The 27713-nt window shown below is 44.6% G+C and overlaps 1 protein-coding gene across 1 annotated transcript in view; it reads left to right on the top strand.

Moving 5' to 3' along the window:
- POLN (DNA polymerase nu) overlaps positions 1-6251 on the top strand; it is a 159046-nt gene extending 152795 nt beyond the window's left edge. The window contains exons 21-22 of the mRNA XM_089777777.1: positions 2526-2587; positions 4983-6251. Of these exons, the coding sequence (XP_089633903.1) occupies positions 2526-2587; positions 4983-5051 (131 nt within the window). The 3' untranslated portion in view covers positions 5052-6251. The remainder of the gene's footprint in view (positions 1-2525; positions 2588-4982) is intronic.
- Positions 6252-27713: the final 21462 nt, after the last annotated feature.

Raw genomic sequence — 27713 nt, 5'->3', positions numbered from 1 at the left:
AAAGCCCCCACATCCACTCTAGGTGATATCTCCAGCTGCAAGCTCCAAGCAAGCTCAATTTCACAGCACCAGTGACACTGACATTCTTGTCAATTACGTGCTGCTATTGTCTCTGCTCAGAGCAGTCGCACTATGACAGTTCTGGAAGCTCTGTGGAGAGCTAAGAGTCCAGGGTCTCAGTGCTCAGCAGCTGGACTTGGAGCTGGTAGCCAGGAACTGGGGGAAAGCAGGACTCCCAGGGGAGAACCCAGGCAGCAGATCAGCAGGGCGAGGAGAGGAAGCCCAAGCAGCAGCCTACTGGGAGTGAGGTATCTGGAACCTCTGGGCACAGCTGGACTCTAGGTGGAGCCCCTCACCTGCCCTAAAGTGACAGACTGAGCTGTGAGCCAGGTGTAGCTTCCCAGCAGGGAATTTACCAGCCTTTGTCAATTACACAGCTCTAGCAGGGAGCTGTGAAATTAACCAAAATTTTAGCCCACTGCCAATGAAAGTAACTCAAAGTCTACATGGATACCGCATTCCCCTAACTAACTGCACTGACTTAAACCCTATACCTCTTGTGGAGGTGGATTTATTATGTTGGTGTAGTAGGGCATTTATATCAACAGGAGCAAGTTTGTAGTGTAGACATTGACATAGATAGGTCAACATTAAACTGCCTTATGTCAGCCTAATTCTGTAGTTAGGCCAAGCCTTACAGAGACAGAAAATTAAGCAGAGACCACTTACAAGGGAGAGAGAAGTCTGCTCTAGAGCCTTAGGCTATGTCTAGACTGCAGACTTCTTTCAGAAGAAGCTTTTCCGGAAGAGATCTTCCGAAAAACATCTTTGAACGAGAGCATCTACACAGCAAATGCATCAAAAAAGTGATCTGCTTTTTCGAAAACTAGTGTCCACACTGAATGGATGCTATCTCGCATTTAAGCTGTGAATACTATGGATGGAGTGGCCACCAGGGCACCTGTGCTTTTTCTTCTTTCCTCTTCTTTCGAAAGAACTCTCTTTTCCCCATCCACACATGCCTTTTTTCTGAAAGAGCTTTTTCAGAAAAAGGCTTCTTCCTTGTAGAAAGAGGTTTGCCAGTGTTGGAAAAAACCCTCTGTTCTTTCAATTTTTTTCGAAAGAATGCAATTGCAGTATGGACATAAGTGAAGTTTTTTTCAGAAAAACAGCTGTTTTTCTGAAAAAACTTGGCTGTGTAGACATACCCTTAGCAGAGAGCCAGTTGGCTTTTAGCTCATATGATAATATTAGCCCCTAAGGCCCCAGACTCAGTCCCCCTTGCTGATGACCAGCATCTATTGACTTTATACATGGATAAGGATTTCACTAGATGTAGACTGAAGACAGTGTTGCAGCAGTGGTAACAGCAATAGCCCAAGTACCTCACATAGAGGATTATTTCTCTGACGTTGGTCTCTCTGGTTTATAGAATAAAAAAGCTCAAGTCCTGAGTGACATGTATTATTGTTTTTATTTTGTTTTAGATACAGTTTCTCATATTTAAAATTTATTCATGCTTTATTAGGAAAGAAATACCAACCCATACAAGTGAGAAATATAGCAATCAGACATTCTCTACATACACATGTCTCTTAGAAGTGCTGTACTTTGATATTTTTTGAGTTTCAAATTTAAAGAATTATTTTAATTGCAAATACTATAAATAAGAACATGAACATAAGAATGACCCTACTGGGCCAGACTAAAGGTCCATCCAATGCCAGATACCCCAGACGAAATGAACCAAATAGGTAATTGTCTTGCCCATTCCCAGCTTTTGGCAAACAGAGGCCAGGGACACCATCTCTGCCCCATCCTGGCTAATAGCCATTGATGGATGTATCCTCCATGAACTTATCTAGTTCTTTTTGGAACCCTGTTATAGTCTTGGCCTTCACAACATCACAAAAATTGGCTAAAATTGCCATTTTTATAATGGAAATTGAATATGAGTAGTATCTAAAAGGGTGTTACAAGGAGGAGGGAGAAAAATTGTTCTCCTTGGCCTCTGAAGATAGGACAAGAGACAATGGGCTTAGCTTGCAGCAAGGGAGGTTCAGGTTGGACATTAGGAAAAACTTCCTAACTATCAGAGTGGTTAAACGATGAAATCAATTGTATAGGGAGGTTGTGGAATCTCTATCACTGGAGATATTTAAGAGCAAGTTAGATAGATATCTATCAGGGATGATCCTAGACAGTGTTTGGTCCTGCTGTGAGGGAAAGGGACTGAACTTGAGGACCTCTTGAGGACCCTTCCAGTTGTAGGATTCTATAATTCTATGAAATTTAGTAAATGGAGTCTTACACAATAGAAAAGCATTTCCATTATGTTCTTAGATATACAAGAACCAATCTGAGTAAATTTTGAATAGCTAAATGTATATACAGTCTAGGAATATAGATGTCATTCAGCATGACACAAATTAAGTATTGCACACTATGGTATTTTCTTTCTATATAACTGTTTTAAATTATAAATCAAAGATGAATATAGTCAACATTTTCTGTCTTTACTATAGCACTTGTAAAAAGAACAATGGAATCCCTGCAGCAAATCAAAGCCTTAGAAATGCCATTAAAGGTAAGAATAATTCTGGTCTGCAGACACTATCATACTGGCTTTCGCAGGTTACCATTAATTATTTCAAAGAATGATAGACAGTTATTTTGGAAGTCACACCATGGTTTCTATTTCATATCTGCAAGTAATATAGACTTAAAATCACAGTAAAAACTTCAAATCACAACTCACTGAAAACACCCCTCTAAATTTGCAAAGCCATGTCCAGATACTGACATTTATGTCAACATTATACTGTGATAGCTCTAACATCTGTGTCATTCATTGCTGTGGCATTCCTGTTTAGAGTGGAAAAATGAAATGAGAACTCATTTATATCCTACAAAGACTTTCTAAATGGTATCTTAGACATCCAGTATTATTGAAAATCTATTCCGGAATATCTTTCCTCAGTCAGTTTCAGCTAGATCCAAACCACAAAAATTACTCAGTTAATCAACATGGCTTGGTACATATAACAGTTTCTTCATGGCAAAAGCTCAGGTTTTATTTTATGAGCTAAGATACAGACTCAATTGCTGGGCATTTCACTGCATCAGAATGTGTGCTTCCAAGCCATGGTTCAAATAAATGCTAAACATGATATACAGAAAGTTAAATGACTGCTTATGCTGCATCTGACTTTTATATTGATGGAGAACTGCGACTTTTAATAAAAGAAGATCCTTTTTTTTTACAAGAATGAAGTACCCACCCCACACTAAGCCTTAAAATGGTTCATAAGAACATAAGAATGGTCATACCGAGGGCTTCGCTGAAATTGCTGAGTGAAATTTATTTTAATTAGGAGCATTTTTATGGCCATTAATATACCTGTATGTAAATATGGCTATGTGTCGACTGCATTGCTTTTTTGGGATACAGGAACTATCTCAAAAAAGCAATGCCATGTCCAAGGAACGTAACTTTTTCGGAAAAAATGTCAAAAGAACGGACGCTTTCTTTCACCATCCCTATAAACCTTGTTCTATGAAGAATAAGGGATGGCTCAAAAGGGCACTTTTTTCCAAAATTTGATGCTGTGTAGACATGCCAAATTTCAAAAAAGCCTCTTTCGAAATTAAATGGAAAAAAGATACACAATTTGCATAGAGCAACTTGCATATCTTTTTCTGATTTAAGAGTGCAATCTAGACGTAACCTTTATCTGGTTAAAGTAAGAGTAATCAACATCCCCTCCTTCAGCACATCAGCTGTGGGATTCAGGATGATCTTCTCCCTTCTCACAATAGGCTAAGTGCAGCATAAAGGTGTTTCACCTTCCCCTGAAGCATCAGGTTTGGATCATTGCCTCATATCAGATTTGATGGACTAATTGTTTGATCTAGCAGGGTACATCCTGTTCTCACTAGACCGAAAAGTCTATATATTGTTATTGACTTATTTTATCTTGTATAATGAGAATAATGCTTCTGGGATGTGAATGATGAAGATAAATTTTTGTAAAATGCCACAGCGCATATATAGCATATGCATGCTCTATTAATCTATTATCCCTTTAATATTGAAAAGGAAGTATCATGAAGTAGAGCACACACAATTTTAGTGATGTGAGATTTTTTGTTTATTTTAGAAGGACAAAATGCTTTTATCCTAAAAGTGTCTTCTTTTCCAAAATTTGCAGTTCCTGTTAATGAGGATAGAATGTCAGCAAACCTACAGAGTACAAGTGATTATAAATTAATTGAAGTAAATAAAACAGAAACCCAGAAAAGTAAATGATATATAATGGTATCTTTATGATATTCCCAACAATGATGTTTTTCATAAAAAAAAAACAGTTTAGGGGTATCACTTTTTGGTTTTGAATGCACATTCACAGGGGCTTCCTTTTGAATATAGCGAGATGTGTGGGCACATTCAAAGACAAAGGGTATGTCTAGACTACAGGCTTTTGTCAACAGATACTGTTGACAAAGCTTCTGTCGACAAAGAGCATCTAGACTACATCCAGTTCTGTCGACAAAGCAAACCGCTTTGTCGACATGACAGTGTAGACAGTGTAGATACAATAACTCCTTCTGTCGACAGAACTCTGTCAACAAAAGGCATTATTCCTCGTAGAATAAGGTTTTCAGCCGTCGAAAAAATGTCTGAGTTCTGTCAACATTATGTCAACAGAACTCAGCAGCAGTGTAGATGCAGGTATAGTTTTGTCGACAAAAGTCCACTTTTGTCGACAAAACCCTGTAGTCTAGACACACCCAAAGTGTGGTCCTAAATGTTATAGCTTTTAAATTAGGAATTGACTTCAATGATAATTCAATAATGATAGATATTAAAGATACTTCAAATAAGTGACACTCGTATCCTCAATCAAGACCTCCAAAAGGAGAAGCAAAAATAATATTCTTGCTATACATTTCTATTTATTTGTTTGTTTAATTCTTGACAGGTCCCATTGAAAGTGATTCTTACCACTGGAAAGTCCTGGGGTTGTATGACGGAATTACAGGCGATGTAAAACAACAGTCATTGGGGATGCTACTCAGTATCAATATACAGCATTGGCCTATACTGATTCTTTACTGAATCACCAGGCAACAGCTTTGCTGGATCTTTCATAAGCACCTAATACTCTGCTTGTGAATTTTTTTACTTCATTTTGTCTGTAGCCCTAGGCAACAGCAGTAAGATAAAACTGGTTTTTACCAGTTCATTGTGTTTCCTTTAGCCAAGGTAACCAGCGGGGAGCTGCTTTTGTTCAGAGCTAAATTACCACATGTAAGAAATGAAGCAAAACAATATTAACCCTTCGGGAACATAATATCCATCTAATTCATACACACATGATATGTTAACATAACGCCTGTGTAAATGCAGGATATTTAAAATAGCCCAAATATACTTTTAAAATGTATATTTAGATTTTTTTCAACATATTTATTGCATAGTTGTGAGCAAGTTGTCTGTTTGGCTTTTATGAGGCACTGTGTTAACTTTCTTAAATCTTTCTTAAGACAAAATGATTATTCAACCTTAAATCATTGTTAGGTTTTTTTAAGCCAAACAGGTAGAGAAATACTGGATGCCTAAATGTTTGTCAAAGAGTCAGGCCAACAGTGCAGGGAATTTCTGCTTTGTTGTTATTTTTTTCTAAACTCAGGATATATGAATTCACCCAGTATAGTATAGTATAGTATAGTATAGTATAGTATAGTATAGTATAGTATAGTATATATGCTAGAGTGATATTGTAGGGAAAAAATCACCTAATTTATTTAAAATATAGAAATATAACTAGTAATTGTTTATGATAAACATTTAGGTTTAAAACTGAACTCACCTTTTTGCTTTAATGCTTACATTTATGATTGATATCTTAGTCTTGTTTAATATTGCTTGTTCTGTAAATCCACTGTTTTGTACAGCATCGCTAAAAACCCAGTCCTTTCTGGTACTCCTGGAAAATGCAGAGACCCTCAAGTCCCATTGATCTAATTAGAAGTTGAGGACACACACACAGTTTTCCAAGGGATGCTCAGTACCTCACAGGATTGGGCTCCAAATGCTTAATGCTTTACTAGTGTCATTTCAGCTTTAGACTCCATGTAGTGAAATAGGTTTGGTTTGGTTGTGGGTTTTTTTTGGGGGGAGGAGGGACAGTTGGTAACAGTTTGAATTTGTATAATTAAAATTAAACAATTTTGTTTAATTGTGCTAAAAGGCATTACACTATTAAAACAAATAGCTTCATATGGATCACTTTATTTCTCTGGTTACATATTATATGCTGTCAGCCAAAGTGAGCAAGCAAGTTGATTCTAAACACTGATTCAAAAGTTTTAAAATTATCATTTGGCTTCTAAACAAAGTTATAACTGTCTACATTTTGATTATAAGACAGATCTGTGGCTGGGGTAAATCAGTATAGCCCCACTGGTGGGGCCAAAATATAGAGGCTCTGACTCTATATTTTCAAGAATAGCAAAGAAGTTGGGACAACTTTATTCTCCTTTACACAGCTTTACATATTGGGGTAAGTATATGTGATCTACCACACAAATTCTACATTACAAAGTATGAAAACATTTAATGTAACAGTAAAAAAAGTTTCAGTTAAGAAAAGAAAGGTGCTTTCATGCCTGCTTCTCCTATATCTGGAGTGCCTACTCAATCATGCTCCACCAGTTCCTCATTCAAATTCTTTTGAAGATCTACTCCTTCCATGAGGCCTACAGGATATATATATAGGGTTTTCATTCCTTCAGCACAGGCTGCCTGAGTGGCTGACGTGGCTGAGTTCCCTAACTCCAGAAGAGTATTCACAGCAAAGAATCCTGAGTAGAGGGAGGCACCTACCTCTGGTCCATCACCTTGCAGGGCCAGCTCTAGGTTGTTTGCCACCCCAAGCAAAAATATTTTTGGCTGCCCCCCCTTTTTTGTCTGGGGAGGGTGCGCGTGCGCAAATGCAGCTTGCACGGCTTACTGGGGGTGCGTGCGCAAGTGCAGCTTCCTGGGGGGTGGGGTGCATGCTTCAGGGGGAGCCCAAACCCTGGGGCATTTTCATCTCCTAGGAGAGTGCCAGGAACTCCCCACGTGAGGACAATGGGAGGGCAGGTTCATCCACAGGAAGTCAGTTAAAGACTTCCAAAGCATGCACCTGTTCACATCACCTAGTACTGGAGTTCCGGTCCCACTCCTCACTTTGCAAAGAGATTTTATTATTAGAAACCTTATAATCACTCAGACTCCAACCCCAACACAGAAACTGTCCAACTCTTGGTGTCCATGGACAAGAATCAGCCTCACTATACAATGAGACAGTTCAAAGGATTAAGAAAGCTTTTGTTTCAACTCCGCAGCTCAACTGTCCAGAACAAGACAAGCACCAGACAACAAACTAGCGTAGGACCTATTTCATGAGCGCAGCCCTGTGCTTTCTCCTTCAGGGACAGACCAAACAGCCTGTGAAGCAGGGTGGACTGATTTAAATAGCTTTGATTTAAATCTCTAATTTTAATCATGATTTAAACTGGCAAGCAAAAAACCTAGGTTTAAATGAGCAATTAATCATTTAAATTATACTTTTAAAATATTTTCCTAAAGGATGGTTGAGTCTTATTGATTAGCAACCTTTAAAACATGTTTATTTACAACTAAATATAACCTTTATGCCAAATTTGGTGCTTCTATTTACTTACCAGGAGAAGACACTCAGTACAGCTACCAACTAAATAAATGTCCAAATAATTGTGTAACTTACATTTAATCAGATTCTTAATTTTTACATTTTTATTCTATTACAAAATGGTGTGTAATAGGAACACTTAAGAGACAGGTTTTACCCCATTTATTATTTGCTAAGTGGCTGCTACTTTTTTAAAAAACATATGATTTGCATCTACTTCTGTCTGGATGGAAATTCTATTTAAAATAAACAAAACCAGCATTTAATTTTGGTATGAAATAAAACTACCTTAAATGTGAAGGACGCATAACAAAAAATATTCAAACACATTTTGCATCTAAAATTCGTGTGTTAAACAAAGGAAATATCCATAGTGAATTTAACAGATCAAATCTAGTCATGTTCTTCAAGATGTTAGAACGCTCTCATAACCAGTATTTTACTGAGAGAAGAGGAAAACAAGTTTTTCTGCTTCCTCAACTCTCAGTTTTGCAACGGTGAATGATCTAATTATTGAATTGAACTAGCCGAATAAACCAAAGTGATAAAAACATTCTCTCTTCACCTGCAGAAGAACCTACTGCTGATGTAAACACTGGTTCTGGGTACATACACTAGTGAACTGGTAGAATTTCTTTAAAAGGTGACAAGAGACATGTTCTATTTAATTTTTAAATTTAATTCATGAGTTATTTAAATAGGGTATGATACATTTAGGCCATAACAATTTTTAATTTAATTTTATAAGTATATTATTTAAAACAAAGCCTATTTAAATGGGATCACAATTCCAATTTTAATAAAGCTGTCCTGCCCCAGACAGGAAGGGACTTGGGGACACAGGCACCGGGAACACCAGAGTTCCCCTTCCTCAGACAAAGGGAGCAGGAGAATCACCTGGGTCCCAGGCAGGGGTGAGGTTGTGAGGACACAGCACAAGGGGACTGGGTTCCTGGGCAGGTGTGTGGGGAGGGGGGAGGATTCAGGGCCCAGAGAGTAGGGGGAGGGGCGATTGTTTAGAGAGCCAGACAGGAGATGGGGATCTAGGTGGGAGGCAGGGGGGAGAGAAGAGGAGACAGGGTCCCAGCAGGGTTGCAGTGGGCCAGGAGGTGGGGTTGCTGGGCAGAGGCTGAGCCAGGGGAGGAGAAGAGAGGGGAGAGATAGCGGGGGGGGGGGTCGCAGGACAGGGGGCAGGGGCACACAGGCCGGTGGGGACAGCCTGGCAAGGGGGGTTCACAGACAGGGGAGTTACAGGGCAGAGAACACAGGCGGGGGGGGGGGGACCGGGTGAAGGGGAGTTGCTAGGAGAGCACACGGAAGAGGGGGTGGCCGGCTGGGGGGGGCACACTCATGCAGGCAAAGAAGAGGCTAGCAGGCTCAGCCTCACCAGCTGCGGCCATCCCAAGCCACCCTCCAGGAATCACCCTGCCTTGGGGCTGCCCACACAGAGCTCCCAGCACCCTGGAGCCAGGCGCAGGCTCCGAGCAGCTGGGCACGGGGCTCCCAGATCCGGGCAGCCTCTGCGGTGCTCCCCGCTGCCCTGGCAATGTGCCGCCCCAAATACTTGCTTGTTTTGCTGGTGCCTAGAGCAGGCCCTGTCATCTTGGCACACTGAGTCAGCTGCTTAAGTGTCAGCACTAAGTTCTACACTTTTCAGCAATTCAGTCATTTCACTCCTGTTAGCTCAGGACTAACAAGTCCACTTAGGGTACGTCTAGACTACATGCCTCTGTCACCAGAGGCATGTAGATTAGGCTACCAGACATAGGAAAATGAAGCGGCGATTTAAATAATCGCCGCTTCGTTTAAATTTACATGGCTGCTGCGCTGAGCCGACAAACAGCTGATTAGCTGTTTGTCGGCTCAGCGCGATAGTCTGGACGCGCGGGTGTCGACATCAAAGGTATTTGTCGACCACCCAGGTATGCGACAGAGGCATGTAGTCTAGACGTACCCTCAGAGTTGCCTAGGAGTTAAGGGTTACAATGCTGAATGGAGTCTAAGGAGTACCTTTGAGGAGGGCCTTGTGAGGATGTACACACAGTGTATGGGGGCATATTGCATTATTTGACACAGTGTCTAATTAGCAAAGATTTTGCTGTATGCCTATGCATGAGGAAGTAGAGTAAAAGTTGTGTGGGCATCCTTCCAGTCAGTACTTTTTGTTTTTTGAATGCTTGTTTGTACAACCTTAACATTCCCTTAATATGGGGATTTTAAATATCGTAGAATTCCCTAGGCTTTTCTAAAGAAAAAGAGAGGAAAAAATTATATATCCTGAGATTATTTGGGCAGACGCTACTGAGATCTTTTTGCCCTGTTCAAACTAATTTTAACTTGTTCTTTTCCAATTTTTACTTCTGAGCCTACCTCCTTTTCTCCAGCATTCACTGTTGTAGGTGTCCAGTCACCACCAACCTTCTTGGTGAAAATTAAAACAAAGAAGTTGTTAAGCATCTCTGCCATTTCCTTTTTTTTTTGTTATTGTTTTTCCCTCTTCATTGAGCAATGGGCCTACCCTGTCCCTGATATTCCTCTTGCTTCTAATATATTTCTAGAATGTTTTCTTATTATTCTGTGTCTCTCGTTAGATTGAGCTTGGGGTTTGCCTTCACCTTTCTAATTGTGTCGCTACATACCTGTGTTATTTGTTTATATTCATACTTTGTGTTTTTACCTAGTTTCCACTTTTTTTTAGGACTCCTTTTGGATTTTTAGATCATTCAAGATCTCCAAGGTAAGCCAGGGTGGTCTCTTGCCTATCTTTTCTAAGTACTCGAATAGTTTGCTCAAGTGCCCTTAATAATGTCTCTTTGAAAAACAGTCAACCGTGTTGAGTTGTTTTTCCTCTTAGTCTTGCATCCCATTTGGGAGTTTACCTACCAGCTTCCTGACTTGGATAAAGTCTACTTTCTTGAAATCCATTATCTTTTTTTTTTCCTGTTCTCCCTTCTACCATTCCTTAGAATCATGAACTCTATCATTTCATGGTCACTTTCACCCAAGCTGCCTTCCACTTCCAAACTCTCAGCCAGTTTCTCCCTATTGGTTACAATCAAATCTAGAACAGACTCTCCCCTAGTAGCTTCCTCCACTTTCTGAAATAAAAAATTGAATCCAATACATTCCAAGAACCTGTTGCAGACTCTGTATTCTGCTGTGTTCTTTTCACAACAGATGTTTGGATATTTGAAGTCCCACATCACCACCAAGTCCTGTGCTTTGGATTATTTTGTTAGTTGTTTAAAAAAAAGCCTCATCCACCTCTGCTTCCTGATTAGGTGGTCTTTAATAGGCCTCTACAATGACATCACCCTTGGTTTTTATCCCTTACCCAGAGGCTCTCAACAAGTCTGTCTCCTATGTCCATCTCAACTACAGTCCAAGTATATACATTTTCATATATAAGGCAAAACCTTCTCACTTTTTCACTGCTTATCCTTCTTGAGCAAACTGTACCCTTCTATACCAATATTCCAGTCATGTGTCTTATGGCACCAAGTCTCTGTTCTGTGATATTTTTTGTTTTATATATTCCTTTCCTCATGGTTCTTAACATTGTTAGCTTTTTTGACTGCTTCACATTGAGCAGATGTTTTCAAAGCACTATCTATAGTGACTCCAATATTTCTTTCTGGAGTGGTAACAACTAATTTAGACTCCATCATTATGTACGTATAATTGGGATTATTTTTTCTAACGTGCACTGTTTTTGCATTTATCAACATTGAATTTCATCCACCGTTTTGTCACCTGCTCATGTACTTTAATGAGATCCCCTTTGTACCTCTTTGCAGTCATGTTTGGACTGAACTATCTTGCATAATTTTGTATTGTCTGTAAATATTGCCACTTCAATGTTTACCCCTTTTCCAAATCATTTATGAATATGTTGAACAGCGCCCATCCCAGTACAGACCTCTGGGAGACACTACTATTTACCTCTCTCCGGTGTGAAAAAAAATTGACATTTTATCCCTACCTTTGTTTCCTATTTTTTAACCACTTACTGATCTAAGAGAAGACCTTCCTTTTATTTCATGGCTGCTTACTTTGCTTAAGAGCCTTTGGTGAGGGACTTTGTCAAAGGCTTTCTGGAAGTACAAGCTGAATCAGCCTTGTCAAAATGTTTGCTGACTCCATCAGTGAATTCTGACAAATTGATGCGACATGATTTGCCTTTACAGTTGCTGTGTTGACTTTCCCAGTGTATCTGTGCTCATGATAATTTTGTTCTTTATTATAATTTCAACAGATTTTCCTGGCACTAAAGTTTGGAACTCCAGCCTGTAATTGTCAATATCACCTCCCTAACTTTTTTTTTTAAAAAAAAAGACGTTAGATTAGCAACTTTTCAATCATTTAGTACAGAGGCTGATGTCAGTTATATACCACTGTTATTAGTTCTGCAATTTCATATTTTAGGTCCTATTGCCTTATTACTGTTTACTTTATCAATTTGTTGCAAAAACTCATCTATTGAAGCCTCAATCTGAGACAGTGCCTCAAATTTGTCATAAAAAAGGAACTGATCAGGCATGGGGATATCTATCATATTTTCTGCAATGAAAACAGGTGCAAAAAATTATTTAGCTTCTCTGCAATGGGTTTTCTTTCCTGAGTACTCCTTTATCTTCAGGGAGATAATGTAAGTCATTTATTGGTTGATAAAGCTCTGTTTGTACCGTACTTAATCATTTCAAACACAAATTGACCAAGATGTCTAAGATTTTTTCCACTTTAAAAAAAAGTATTCAATTTCTCATACTAAGGATGTTAAAAGACTATCTAAATACCCTTTGATTTTATATATTCTAGCCCAATGAAATAAATGAATATTGCTATTCAAAAAGATGCAGTTGATGAAACCCATATTAGATAGATGACACATCAGTAAAAGTTACATTTGAATAAAATGTTCCCTTTGTTAACTGAACAATGTATTGTATAGAATAAAATACCTAACTAATCTTTATTCACCATTAATTATGGCATTGGGAACACTAGTTACTCAGATAGAATGTCTCAAATCCAGCAGCATTCCAAATTTGAGACATTCTTTGTAGAATCAGTGATTTCGTTGTTGTTTTTGAAAAGCATCCAGCTGTATTCCAACTTTCTTTCAACACCTAGGCTATGTCTACACTGGCACCCTTTTCCAGAAATGCTTAAAACGGAACAGTTTTCCGTTATAAGTATTTCTGGAAAAAGCGCGTCTACATTGGCAGGATGCTTTTCCGGAAAAGCGTCCGTGGCCAATGTAAATGCGCTTTTCCGCAAAAAAGCCCCGATTGTCATTTTCACGATCGGGGTTTTTTTGAGGAAAAGACTACTGTGCTGTCTACACTGGCCCTTTTCCGGAACAGTTTTTCTGGAAAAGGACTTTTGCCCAAACAGGAGCAGCATAGTTTTTCCGGAAAAACAATGACGATTTTACATTAGATCATCATTGCTTTTCCGGAAAAGCAAGCGGCCAGTGTAGACAGCTGGCAAGTTATTCCGGAAAAGCGGCTGCTTTTCCGGAATAAGTGGCCAATGTAGACACAGCCCTATTGTATTAACTCAAGGTGGGAGGGAGAACACCTTTTATGATCCAGATCTGCAGATTTCACCTTACAAGGTGACGGCGCGTTGGGGTCCCCTGCCTCCTTCACCCCCGTCATGGCACGAACAGACTCCACCAGCCGGTAGACTAGAGGTGGTTTATTGCTTCTTCAGGATACAGCACAGCACAGATGTCATCAGGTTACAGGGCAGGCCTAGGATGCCTCAGCTCCCCTTGATATGGGAGGGGGTCTTGGCTTCTAAACCCCCCAGCCTGTTGCTGAGGCTGCTTCCTCCATCCTCCCAGACAGAAACTAACTTAACTCTCCTCCAGCCCTGCCCCCCAGCCAGGGCAGCATCCACCTTCCTTTGTTCCTCTCCATGGGGGGTGGCTGGTCAGACAGGTTGAGACACCCTTTGCATAATGACTCATCCTGTTTTGCTGGGCCGTGGTACCAACTGCAGCCAGTGGGGGTTACCCCAGAGCCAGTAGCATAGAAACCAGCCAGGTACCCCCACTACGTCACACACGGTAAAAGGTACTGTAAATATTTGCCTATTTGTGTGTGTGCCCTATGTTAAATTCACAGTACATTCTTCTTCAATTCAACAGAGATTTCTCCATATTAGAAAGGAAGAAATTTGTACAGATTAAGCTCATGTCCTGTTTTCCCTTCAGACTTCTTTACACGTGCATAAAATATAGAAAAATCTGTGTAGTGGCTTTGCTGACATAACAAAATCCTTTGACACAAGGACCTGATAGAGGAAGAAAACAGCTCCATGAATATTTTTTGTCAGGTATTAGCATATTGAAGTGCTTTGATTGATTTTACTTAAATGCAAACCAGTCAAAGGAATTACTATGCCCAGATGTGGGGCCATTTTTCTATTGGCCCAGATTTTCCTTGACACCGTAGAACTCATTAGTAAGGTATTTTTAAATGTTAGACGATGTTAGTATGGAGTTGTGCTTTGTGGAATGTGGAATGTCTACAAAGACAAAAATCCAAAAAGAAGATAGAAGATTTGTTAAATTATGTAAATTGCAACTGATCAGTCTTTGAACCGAGGTTGGAAATATCTTCTCGGAAGCAGTGACCATCAGCATGCTGTACACCTAAATAGAGTGGCTTTAGAGTTACTTCTGCTGCCAAAAAGCAAAGTATTCTGGTCATCATGTGTTTGACATAGATTACAACTATTGCAATTGTATCAAAATTAAAAATAAATCAGCCCCTATTTCTAGGGGATGGAATTCTTCGTGTATGTCACAAAGCAGCAGTATCAGTTGGTCAATCATGGATCCAAAGTCTTGCAGGTGATCCAAAAATGTCAAGCATTGCTTTGGAGCAATGCACAAGAGGAACTGAAACATGACTCAATGGTTGGGTAGGAAAAAAGTGTGCCCAGAAACCCTCTTCACTGGTGTAATTTTAACTGAAATCAGTGGGAGTGAAAGACCTGCAGGGATCAGGCCTTGGATAATGTATGACACAAGGGGGAAATTACACAATGATCTAAATTAAGCAACACAAAAGGAATTCTCACGTGTGTATAGATGCATGTTTTCAATGAACACAGTGGGAGAAGTGTGTGTATGACCATATTCAAGTGTAGGCTAGTAGGTGTAGACAAGAAGTTACTCGTCATTTGCAGTAATGATGGGTCTTCAAGATGTGTGTTCCTATAAGTTACGTCAATCAGCCCACTGTGATGCATTCTCGGGTGCTACAGAATGTGGCAAAATGGCAGCCAAATGGGTTGGATAGGTTGATCAGTTGTAGCTGTTAAGAGGAGGCGTTTGTTTGATACCTTAACCAGGACATCAAAATTGGTACTTGGAGGTGTATGAGAATGACATGGAAGGCTTTGTGTTTGATGGCTCATGCTTGGGGAACCTAGATTTCTTCATCCTAAGGTTCATAAAAGCACTGGACTAGGTATTGAGAAGCACATATTCTATGCGGGGGCTGCAGCTCAAATTTTCTTTCCTGTCCAGGCATGTATATCCCTAATGAGAGGAGAGTGGTTCTGGAACTTTTAAAGTTAGGATAAAGGCATCTGTTTTCTCTGCAGACTTTGGTGCCACCAAAGGGAAGGTCTTTAACAGTCTATTACACCTATTGGGTTCCCCTAAAAGGGCCAAACATGACACACATCACATAAGCTCTGCTGGGAAGATGTACTGGACAGCAGTGTTGGCTGCATCAATGACAGATGTTGTGACTCTGCAAGCTGATCAATAAATTTGTGACATTCTGAATTAGAACATAAAAATGGCCATACTGGGTCAAACCAAAGATCCATCTAGTCCAGTATTCTGTCTTCTAACAGTGGTCAATGCCAGATGCCCCAGAGGGAGTGAATGGAACAGGTAATCATCACATCATCCTTCTCCTGTCATCTATTTCAAGCCTCTGACAAACAGAGACTAGGGACACCATTCCTACCCATCCTGGCTAATAAATTAATGGAGGTTAGGTTTATCAATGGCTATCTAGATCTTTTTTGAACCCTGTTAAAGTCCTGGTCTTCACAACATTCTCTGTCAAGGAATTCCACAGGTTGCTTGTTCCACATATTATGGGAACAATTAAATAACTTTTCCTTATTCACTTTTTCCACTTCAGTCATGCTTTTATAGACCTCTATCATATTCCCCCATAGGCTTCTCTTTTCTAAGCTGAGAAGTCCCAGTCTTTCCAATATCTCTTCAAATGGCACCCGTTCCAAACCTCTAGTCATTTTTGTTGCCCTTTTCTGAACCTTTTCCACTGTCGAGATATCTTTTTTGAGATGTGGTGACCATATCTATACACAGATTTCAAGATGTGGGCATACCATGGTTTTATATAGACGCAATAAGATATTTTCTGTCTTATTCTCTATCCCTTTTTTAATGCATCTGACAGAGTGGGTCTTTGCCCACAAAAGCTTGTGCTCCAATAAATCTGTTAGGCTGTAAGGTGCCACAGGACTTCTCGTTGACTGCTCCAGTGCTGGATGGGGCATCCATGATGGTGCTGAAGGAAAAACTATCTTGCCGTTCACTCCTTTCTGTGGTAGTCAGTATCATGGACTCAGTGTCTGTGCCCATCAAATCCATAGGTGTCCTAATGATACCTGCCAACCCTGATCGCTGTGAGCCGGAGGTACTGGGTTGGGATTGTTTCAGTGTTGATGGTACCAAAGATCCTGAGGATGCTGGAGATCTTTTCTGGGCATCTCAAGTCTCAATATGGGGCAGTGTGCCCTGTAAGCTGTGCACTTGTGCAGCCACTCAAGACAGATTCTAATGCTGCACAGCTGATTAGCAGAGCACCCACAGCTAGGTTTGGTTCACCAGGTGGTGCTCATTCATATAGGCCTTGGTGCGTAAAACAAAATTTATTCTGCATATTGGTGGAAAAGATTGGAAAGAACATTGCTTTGGGGCCTTCCTGCACTCTTTTTCACTGATTGATGAAAGCCGTCAGTGATTGAGTTCCTTGATCCACAGTCCTGAAATGTTGAAGGCTGTGGGTCAACTTACGTCTGCCAGGTGATTCGCAGCACAGGATTAAAGGGAAGATGATCCTCTGTCTCAACCTCTTGTCCTTTCGAGACCTGGGTTTAAGTTGTTGGCAAAGACCACACTGTGATGTCGTGGGGACTGTAGTCACTGTTTACTTTGTTATATTGTATGTGATTCCTGTACTGTTCTGTTGTAATCCTGTATGTGTGTGTGCCTGCCTGCCTGCCTCAGTTTCCTTGGGCACTGCATCTGTGCTTGGCTGGGGATGGGAACGGTGGGTGTGACTCTCATGGAGGGGAGGCCGTTCGAGGCTGCCCCATCTTAGCTCAGTTCACAAGACAGCCTGAGCTATTGTTGTGTACGTGCTATGTGGAGGATTCAGTCAGGTCATACCTTTTGCCCTGTAAGCAGTACAAAGGAGGCAGGGCTGCCTGCGGGGGGGGACTGGCTGCTGAGTTAGGGGGTTAGTGCAATCTAACTTGGAGAGACTGGGACCCCGGGCCAGTGCTCAGGGCCCCCTCCCTGCATGTTAAGACCATGGAGACTGGCTGCTTCTGGTGCCTATGTTAACATGTCTGTGCTACGCTGTGTCCCCGTCAGCAAATAAACCTTCTGTTCTGCTTGCTGGCGAGAGTCACCTCTACCTGCAGATGGGATGCAGGGTCTAGTGACTTCCCCACACGCCGTGACACACTCATCTGTGGGATATGGCCTTCCTCAAGGCAGCGCATTCAGTGACCGTTCCTCTGCCACAGGCATGACCTCTGCAGCAGAGGCACTGCTTGTAGCCCAGTGACCCAGGCATAACCCACTGAAGGACTAGGTGCCCCTAAAAGGGGGAAACTAAAGTCTTTTCTGTGTTGTTTTTTCATCAGGGTAAAGAAAATCAAAAGAGAGATTACAGCTAAGACTACAGACACTAACTAACTACTGGGAATGTGAAAGAAGTTAATGATTGCCGATAGACTGCCAGTAGCTCCATTTCTAGCCAGGGGCTGCAGAGCAGGAACTGAGGAGGGATTAGCTCAGAAGGGGCAGGAGGAGAGACAGCTACTAATGCATGCCTCAGAAGCATTTGGTGTTGACCTACCCCTGCTCCTGTTAAAGTCAATGAGAGTTTAACCAGCGATTTCGATGGGCGCAGTGATAGGTCATCATGGTTTGCTTAGCCTTTTGGAAAATTCCATGCTGAATACACTGCTGTGTCCTTATTGCTAGGGCCCTCTTAACCTTTTTGGGCAGGGCTGACTCGCAAGGTATTCATGGGCCCTCATGAGAAAGGACTGTAAAAGACAGGCGATTGCCACAGGAATAGTCTGACACAGCTGCACAGGTTTTATTTACAATATTTACAAATGGAACTTACAGATGTAGGTGGCTGCCAGTAGCGTACCTGCTGTAGTAGCCCAGTACACACAGAATACAAACAAGTGCACATAAAATACAAAATAAAACATGGAGGCTGTGCCTAGACTAGCCAGTTTTTCTGAAAAATCAGCTGCTTTTGCGGAAAAACTTGCCAGCTCTCTACACTGGCCGCTTGAATTTCTGCAAGAGCACTGGCGATCTCATGTAAGAAATCAATGCTTCTTGCGGAAATACTATGCTGCTCCCATTCGGGCAAAAGTCCCTTTTGCGCAAAAGGGCCAATGTAGACAGCAAAAATGGCGATCGGGGCTTTTTTGCAGAAAAGTGCGTCTAGATTGGCACGGACGCTTTTCTGCAAAAAGCGCTTTTCTGCAGCAAGCGAGGTGCCATGTGCTTCTCCTGTCTCAATGCAGGATCTGCAGCTCCCATTGGTTAGAAACCACGGCCAATGGGAGCGGTGGGGGGGGGGAAGTGTCTATGATTAAGGGTTGCCTGACCACATCTCCAGCTAGGGGCTGCAGGGTTGTGCTGCTGTTTCTGGGAGCTGTTTGAGGTGAGCATTGCCCAGTGTCCACATGCTGAACCCCTTCCAGTGCCCCAAGTCCCTCCTCAGCCCTGAGCACCCCCTCCGGCACCCTGCCTCCTGCACCACAACTCCCTAGCCTGGAGTCCTCCTCCTGCACCACAACTCTCTGCCCCAGCCCGGTGGAAATGCAGGCGGGAGGTTGGGGAAGAGTGCATGAGGGATGGAGTGGGGACGCAGAGAAAGGGCACGGCAGGGGGTAGGAAACGGCTGTTTAGGATTGCCTCCTTTGTGATTGCAGAAAACCAAATGCAACGGAGCCCAACAGGCCACATGTGGCTTCAGCTTGGCTCGGGGGAGAGGGGAGGGGAGAAGCATAAGGCGTCCCTAGGATGCTGATGGAGGAATGGGGCTGAAGGTGCTGAGTCTCCTTTGGGGGTGCAGGTGGGAAGATGGGGTAGGAGGTGCTGGGTCTCCCCCAAGGCTGCAGGTGTGGGGATGGGCAAGATGTACCGGGGGAGATCCAGGTCCCATTTCCCCCCCTCCAATGGAGAGCCAGGTGTGCTGGTGGGGGACAGGCGGCGCTGGGTCACCCCTGGGAGTGTTGGTACTTGGGACGCAGGGACTCTAGCTGCTCCACAAAGCAAGGAGCACCCACTGGTGGTGAGAAGGCCTGCCAGCTAGGTGCCAGTGCTGCCTCCACCTCAGCATGGTCTAAGGCCTCCCCTCCCCCCTCACAGTGTTCCCTGTAAGCTATGCACTTGTGCAGCCGCTCAGGAGACAGCCAAATGCTGCCCAGCGGATTAGCTGAGCACCCGCAGTGAGGTGTTATGTGTCTACAGGTGGTGCACATGTTAGTGTGCATATGACACTGTATGCCACACATGGCTGGAAAAAAAAATCTGCAGCTGGATGGAAACGATTAGTGTGAACTTTGCCCCCCCCCCCCCCCGGTCAAATAAGAGTGGGGGGGGGGTGAGATGGGAGACAGGCTGGGAGCTGGGCACAGCATCCTCTTACTAGTGCTGCACCAGCCTGTGACATAGTGGGCAGGGGTTGGGGGGAAGGGGCATCCACGCTTGTGGCCCTGGATCCACTGGTTTTGCAACCACTGGTTGCTGTGTTGGGCTGTGTGTAACCCCCTACTGCCCCGTGCTGGTCTGCAGAGACTGTGTGTGTCTGTAGCCACTGCCTAGCGGGGGAGTGGTCCCTGAGGGGAGGCAAGTAGGCCGTGGCCTAGCACCTTCACACCTGGCCAAGGGAAGGCATTTGACCAAAGGAGGGGGGTTGGCTACCTGGGGGAGTGAGTGAGCTGTGGCTGGGAGGAGGGGAAGTCTTGGCTGAGGGACGCAGACTAAGTCCAGTACAGGAAGGTTCAGGGGCCTGTGACCCCCTTCCCGCCAAGAGCCCTAAGGCTGTCTGCCCTGGCTCCTGCGCTGGATCGTTGAGAGGCACAGGGTGGGGAGCTCCCCGACGCACTGTCACATGGGCCCATCAGGGGCTCAAGCGCCCAGGAAGAGGTGCTGACTGCTCAAGCTGTGCATTGGAGCTGGGGGACTCTGGGCCAGAAACCTCCGACCCAGGACTGCTGAGCCCCTTGCCATTTCCCCCCCTCCCCAGCTATGTCAAATAGTACGAGAGGAGTATGGGGACAGGCCTCATCATGCTGCTGCCTGCTCCGTGTTTCTGCATGCTCGGCTGAGGGCAGCTAGCTGTGGCATTCACCCCCCGCCCCCCGCAACCCCAGCCATGAAGCTGCTGACACCATTATAAACCCAGCACAGCACGGAGGCAGATTAAAATGTGTTGGGCCCTAAGCACAAAAACCATTTGGCCTCCCCTGCAGCCCCCCCTTCCCCCGCCATTGCTCACATGCACAGAGGCATGTGAAATGTGCCCCCACCATGGGGCCCCACTCCTGTGCCTCCCTCTCCCCAAAGCCCCATCTTCTAGCGTGGCCAGAAGCTGAGGCAGTTGTATGAGCAGCCTAGGCCACTCTGGGGCGTCCTGGACACGCTGCCTGCCCTGGTCACCCACCCAGGGCTGCCTGGGAACCCCACAGTGCTCTCAGGGGCTCTTACCATTGTGAGGTGCAATTCCTCCCCCTTTCCCCTGAGCGCCGCATGGAGGAATGTTGAGGGTTTCCTGTGGGGCCCCAGATCGACTTCCATGAGGAGTGGGGGAGGTGGAAAGGGAGTATCACCCATCTCCGCTCTGCGCTGACCCCCATACCTATCCACATCCCCCCGCCCCCCACCGCAGCCATGGTGCTGCGCCTGGCGACACCTCCAGACTGACCCCCAGCTCTGGTCTTAGAGCCAGGGCAGGGGAGACAAGGGACAGTGGGAGGGGCCACAACTGAAGTTTGGGGCCCCCGATCTAAGGTACCTCGACGGCCTGTTTTGGTCCCGGCTGTTCCAGCTTTTTTGGCAAAACTGGCAATGTGGCTCATTTGCACTCGCCAAGGCATCCCATTGCCAAGAACAAATTGTACACAGTGCCAACTTTGCCAAAAAGGGCCTGAGGGGGGGTGGGGCTCAGCCCTGCACTGTGTGGGGGGTACTGGCTCCATGTGAGGGTCAGGAGGAAGGGGGTTGGACGGGGGAGGGGGCCTGGGCCAGCTACAAGAATGGGTGGGCTCTGTACCAGATTTATAATGCCATGGGGCTTGGCCCACGCGGGGAAGGAGCCCATCTATCTCCTCCAGACGGCTGGGTCTGGCCCCTCATACACCAACCTTGCTTTGTGAGTGGCTCCCAGCCAGCAGGTCCTGCTCGCCTGTACAGGGCTCAACAGCCAACATCAGGCCAGGCCGGGCGAGCATGTGAGAGACGTGTCCTGAGACTGTCCCATTCTCCAGCATGGCTCTGGCTCTGAGTGGTCACTGTTGCCTGCCACCTGTGGGATCCTGCCTGCCCACCTGAGGCCCACTGCTTGGGACCAGTGCAGAAGTCAGGCCGGCCTCAGCCAGTGCAGGGGTGGAGCGGCCTGGAGAGCTCAGCCACTGGGCAAGGGAGCCTGGCCCCATGCCTACTTCAACCTGAATGACTGCCTTGTACCTGCGGGGCCAGAGCAATCCTCACCCTGGGCTTAGCAGGGAGAGACACTGGACAGCAGGTTCGGAGGGGGGAGAATCAGGAGGGTGCTGGGTGGGGGGCACAGCACACTGGTGCACAGGACTGAGTGGCCAAGGTGGGTCTGGCAGCTGCCCGTTTGTAAACAGTGTCCTTGGATTGTGCATTTGTTGTAATGGAAGTGCCTGGCAGCCATGGCCAGGAACAAGGCAAATGCAATTGCTTGTTCTTTATGCGGAAACATGTCAGTCCTGCCAGTACTAATAATGCAGGTGCGAAAAAGGTGCTGCTGGGCAGCTAAAGGCCAGTTTGTTGCTAAAGTTTCATTTCAGTTATATTTACGAGCTCTGAGAAGCGTATCGCAACCCAGTTTTAGTGCCCTTTTTTACTCACCCACTCTTCCGGGTCACAGAATCATAGAACACTAGAACTGGAAAAGGATCTCGGGAGATCATCAAGTCCAGTCCCTGTCCTCACAGCAGGACCTAGCACTGTCTAGATCAGTGGTCCCCAACCATTTGAGGCTGCCGGGCGCCAGGGGGCGTGGCCGTTTGCTTGCCGGGCACCAGAGGGCGGGGACACTTGCACCCCAAAGCCGTGCACCCGGGGCCGGCACCCCCCCCCAAGCGCTGTGTGCCCAGGGTCGGCGTCCCCCCCCCCCAGCACTGCGCGCCCGGAGTGCGGGCGGCCAATTCACCGTGCGCCCAGGGCCGGCGCCCCCCCCAAGTGCCACGTGCCCGGGACCAGTGCCCCCCCAAGTGCTGCGCGCCCAGGGCCGGCGCTCCCCCAAGTGCCGCACGCCCCCCCCAAATGCCGCGCGCCCGGGGCTGGCGTCCCCTCCAAGCACCGCGCGCCCAGGGCCGGCGCTCCCCCATGCGCCACGTGCCCAGAGCACGGGCGGCCAATTCGCAGCGCTCCCAGGGCCTGCGCTCACCGTGCGCCATGCGCCCGAGGCTGACTCCGGCACCATGCCTGCATCACATGCCCAGGGCCAGGCCAGCCCCGAGCACTTGGTGGGCGCACACAAATGCCCCCGTGGGCGCCATGGCGGCCACGGGCACCTTGTTGGGGACCACTGGTTTAGATCATCCCTGAAGTCTCTCCATCCTGCTCTTAAATATCTCCAGTGAGAGAGATTCCACAATCTCCCAAGGCAATTTATTACAGTGTTTAATTACCCTGACAGTTAGGAAGTTTTTCCTAACATCAATATAAACAAACTAATCCAGCAAGTGAGAGGCCTGCTGCTTAGGGCTGATCAGTGTAATGCCTTTGTTGTCACAGAGGAGGTATCTGAGCCTTTTAGCTATCATCTTTGAAAATTTATGGAAGTCAGGAGCGATACCAGAAGACTGGAAAAGGGCAAATATAGTGCCTATTTATAAAAAGGGAAGTAAGGACAACCCAGGAAACTACAGACCAGTCATTTTTCTGTGCCAGGGAAGATTATGAAGCAAGTGATTAAGGAATTCATCTGCAAACATCTGAAAGATAATAAAGTGATAGGTAATAGCCAGCATGGATTTGTAAAGAACGAATCATGTCAAACCAATCTGATAGCTTTCTTTGATAGGATAACAAGTCTTGTGGATAAGGGAGAAGTGGTGCATGTGGCATACCTACACTTTAGTAAAGCATTTGATAGGTTTTGCATGACGTTCTTATCAATAAACTAGGCAAATACAACTTAGATGGGCTAGTATAAGGTGGGTGCGTAACTGGCTGCATAACCATTCTCAGAGATAAACTTAAACAACAAATAGCTCATAGTGCCATCTTCATGTTTTGTAAGTGCTACCAGACTTTCGTGGGCACAGCCCACTTCTTCAGATGACCGAAGTTTTGAGTTTAACTCACAGCTGCAACCATGCCAAGGATTCCACTGGCCACTGACAGGATCCATTTATGTTTCAGCGAGACAGGCTGGTGCAGTAGTTAAGGCAGTCAGGTAAGACTGATGAGATGCAGCTTCAATGCCCTATTCTTCCATAGACTTCCTGAGTAATCTTGGGAAAGTGTCAGTTTCAATGGACATTAGGTGCCTAATTAACACAGAGGATATGAGCCTGTTTAACTCACCTATAAAATGGGGATAGTAGTGCTCTTGTACCACACTGGGGAGGGGGTTATGAGACTCAGTTAAATGTGTTTAGATATTATGGCAGCAAGAGGCTGTACATTGGCTCCAATAAATGGCACCATAATGAGACATTCTAGCAGTGCAGCGAGCAGGCATATTTGCGCATGTGCATGCATAAACACACACCCCACTTTTTTTTGCATCATTTTTCTAGCCTGGCTCGCTGCCCTACCCATGCAATACTGAGCATGGGGCACACTCCTCAGAAGAGCAACTGCAAACTGTGGAGGTGCAACATTCTGATTTTAAAAACCCTCCACTTTGGCTATAATCGAGCAAAGGGAGCTGAGGCAAGAAGCACAAGAGGCCTTCACAAATGTGGATGTTTACCCACCTCTGCACATGCCCCCTGCATGAACTTTTAATTATCACAACTACACTTTGTGGCCCAAGTGGGAACTCACCTGCAACCAAGGCCCAGCAGTGTTGGATTTCAGTATAGGGCTGGAGAAAACAGTGTCCTTTCCTATACCACGAAATCACAGCTGCTCAGACAAAGTGAGATTTCCCTCCCCTGCCCCCCATTTCAACAGTATATTTTACGTTTTGGTCACAATCCCACCAGGTGCCAGCCTTTCACTTTTCACAAACTAGAACTTTTTTTTAAATTTTGGCCATGAACTGTTTCTGATGCGTTTGTGTTCAAGGTTAGCTAAAGCTTTGTGATAGTTTTCCAACTGTCCAGAACCTGCCTGTCCACCTCCAACCTAAGCTAATGGATAGCTTTTTACATTTAAAGGCTTAGCACCCAGTTACACGTTAACCACTGCATTTCATTTTTCAAAGCATTTTTACAGCCTATGGCAGAGGAAAGATACTGCTCCAGAAACTGAAAAAGCTTGATTTACCACCCCCGCCCCCCACAAACACAACTAAATCAAAGGTCTTTTAGGTTTGTTTTGGGGCATTTTTAGCACTAGTGCAGAAAAAAAAAAAAGTCTTGCTGGGCGGGCAAAAGCTATGAGTGTCCCGGGTGGGAATTTGGAGTGGGAGTTTAAACCCCAAATGAAAACACTCAGCCCTTGAACACAGCAGTGTGATTCCACCCCAACCTCCCCCCCCTAAAAAAGAGATTGTACACCTGTATAATATAGACACAGACCAAGGGCTAGCTTTTTGTATCACATGCACAACGCAGTTCACTGCATGGCTCCAATCATCATAGTTGCTTGAGCTATGCAGTGATTTAAGCTGCAGCATTTAAACAAGGATTTCATCTGGGCACAGCGGGGGCGGGGGAAGGCATTTCTTTTGGATAGATGGCTCATTTTAACATGCTCGCAGAGCCACTAATGCACGTAACACTAACCCATTCAGTGGGCATTTCCTCTTTGGGTTTGGCAACTAAGAGCCTGTCCCCAGCCCCAACACACTCCTTACCCTCGAGCTAGCGTGCTGAAGTCTAAACCCTGCCATACCAAAGCAGAAGCTTAGGCTATTCCCTCATGCTCAGACCCCAGCCTCCCTTTGGGCAGCCAGCCTGAGCCTCCACCAGCCCCACAACATCCACAGTGCCAGTTTCAGCTCCATTAAGCCGGCTGGGAGGACATGCTCCCTGGTGCAATGGAAATGTGCCCCAGCAGCAGAAGGCACTTGAACCAACACCACCAAAAGGACAGCGTGCTGGTGAGTTTCTCCTGGCCCTGCAATATGGCTTTTAGAAAATGTTTTCTATCAGCTCCATGGGGCTTCGTTTAGTTTATTTATACCTGCATCAAGCTCTGTATGTGACTGCGGGGTAGAGATGGGGTTTTCCCCCAATTCACTCTCCCCTACTGCGATGGATGCGAGGAGAAATCCACTGCAGCTTGCACTGCGGCCCTCAGATAATAGGGATGGGAGGTTTCATGTGAGTGTATCTAAGGCAGGGGAAAAAAATGGCTTTTTAACCAACCTGTTTGCATCTAAAAATATGAGGGGAGATTTGTAATGGGTATGTTGTTTGTGCTAAGCTAGATTTTAAAAAAGGAAGAACAGACTCTGAAGGAAACAGGAGAATCAGGGGTAGAGGATGCAAACACAATCCCGAGATGCAAACTCACTGTGACAACCCCTCTTCTTTCCTCTGCCCTTTGTTCAGAATGTACAGGCAGTCCCCGGGTTACATGGATCCGACTTACATCAGATCCCTACTTACAAACGGGGTGAGGCAACCCCGCACTAGCTACTTCCCCCGAGCAGACTAGGGAGATGCGAAGCTAGCGCCACCCCCCCCCCCCCCAGCAGACCAGGGAGACGTGGAGCGGCTTTTCTCAGCAGACTCCTCAGCTTGAGAATAAAGGACTGAGGGAAGTCAGGTGTGGGAGAATAAAACTGAGCTCTGGAGAAATGTTTGGCTAGAGTTTCCCCTACAATATGTACCAGTTCCGACTTACATACAAATTCAACTTAAGAACAAACCTACAGTCCCTATCTTGTACGTAACCCGGGGACTGCCTGTACATTCCTCAGAGCAGGAACTCTCTCATGCCCTGCACCTTGACCATTAGGCACTGCTCTCAGCTACATCTGTGATCACAAATTCAAACAGATTCCACAGGCATCTGCAAGGAGGTCAGGAAGGAACGCTTCTTCATTACAGTATGCGATTCCAAGCCAATAGTCAGTCTTGGCAGGCTAATGTGTGTGAACATGAGGCCCAGTTTGTGATGGCGATTTACTAAATACATATCTTCAGAAGAACACTCTTATAATGAGGATGGGATTAGTCGGTGAACCCTGTGTGCACGGGGATGATAAAATGGAGAAGAGGCATGCCTGATACATGTATATCCTATTCACCAGTGAAGAAAGAGAAATAATATTTTTACTGTAGCATTTCCACCACTGACAAAAATCTTAGGAATTGTATGAAACTTCATATACTTAAGTCAGTAATGTCACTGCAATGCAGTTTAGAAAAAAAACTGATGTAAGTCTTAGATTTTATTCATTCATACATTATTTACAGCAGTTGCTTTCATATTACAATTCTCTTTCATCTTTTCAGTTTTCAACTTATAAAAAATTAACCAAATAAACCTTATTTATCCAAATTTATCACAGCAGGTCTGGTTAATTTTCACAGTTACAACGGCCATCAGAAACAGAACTTAAGTACCTACAAGCAGTGCCGGATTTACACACAAGCTAAGTAAGCTGCAGCTTAGGTCCTCAGATTATGAAGGGCCTCTAAATACCAAAAAATTACTAAATTTCATTTTTTTGGTAATGCTCTAGGGCCTTTTAAACTTGACGTAGCTTAGGGCCTCAGCATGTCTTAATCCGGCACTGCCTACAAGTCATTCATTTACAATACCTCCCTTGGTTTTTCTCAAAAGACACACTGCCTTCATTTCAGAGCTGAGTGGATATAGCGTTTCTGTACTCTGCAGATGGAAGCTTGAGTTGAGATCACCATACTGAGGAGCAGTTTATAAGATGGGATTCCAATGCCTAAAGATGTACTGAGGAGTATTTTGCATATATGTAACATTTCTTGACACATGCGGTAATAATTGGTTTGTACTGATACACGTGGACAGTATGCAAACGTTTACCAATAGCACTGGTTATTCTTTTTGTGTGCTGCCACAGAAAAAAGCATATTCCCTTGTTCTATCTTCTGCTATTGTTGAGTCAAGAGTTGTAGTGTAACTCTGGATCAGGAGACTGCAGAAATGAACTTGTGTGCTTCTCCATGCTATCTGGCATTGCTCTCACCTAGGACAACTCTCACCAGCTAGAAATGGTGGAATACTCTTAAGAGTCTACCAAGAAGATACTGCATTGTATAAAGACTTGGGGTGTTTCTATTGTCTTTAACCTGAACAATCATGTATTAACAAGT

The sequence above is a fragment of the Pelodiscus sinensis genome, chromosome 4, assembly GCF_052426305.1.
Source record: "Pelodiscus sinensis isolate ZL-2025 chromosome 4, ASM5242630v1, whole genome shotgun sequence".
Taxonomy (NCBI): domain Eukaryota; kingdom Metazoa; phylum Chordata; order Testudines; family Trionychidae; genus Pelodiscus; species Pelodiscus sinensis.
This window is presented reverse-complemented; position numbering and strand designations above follow the sequence as displayed.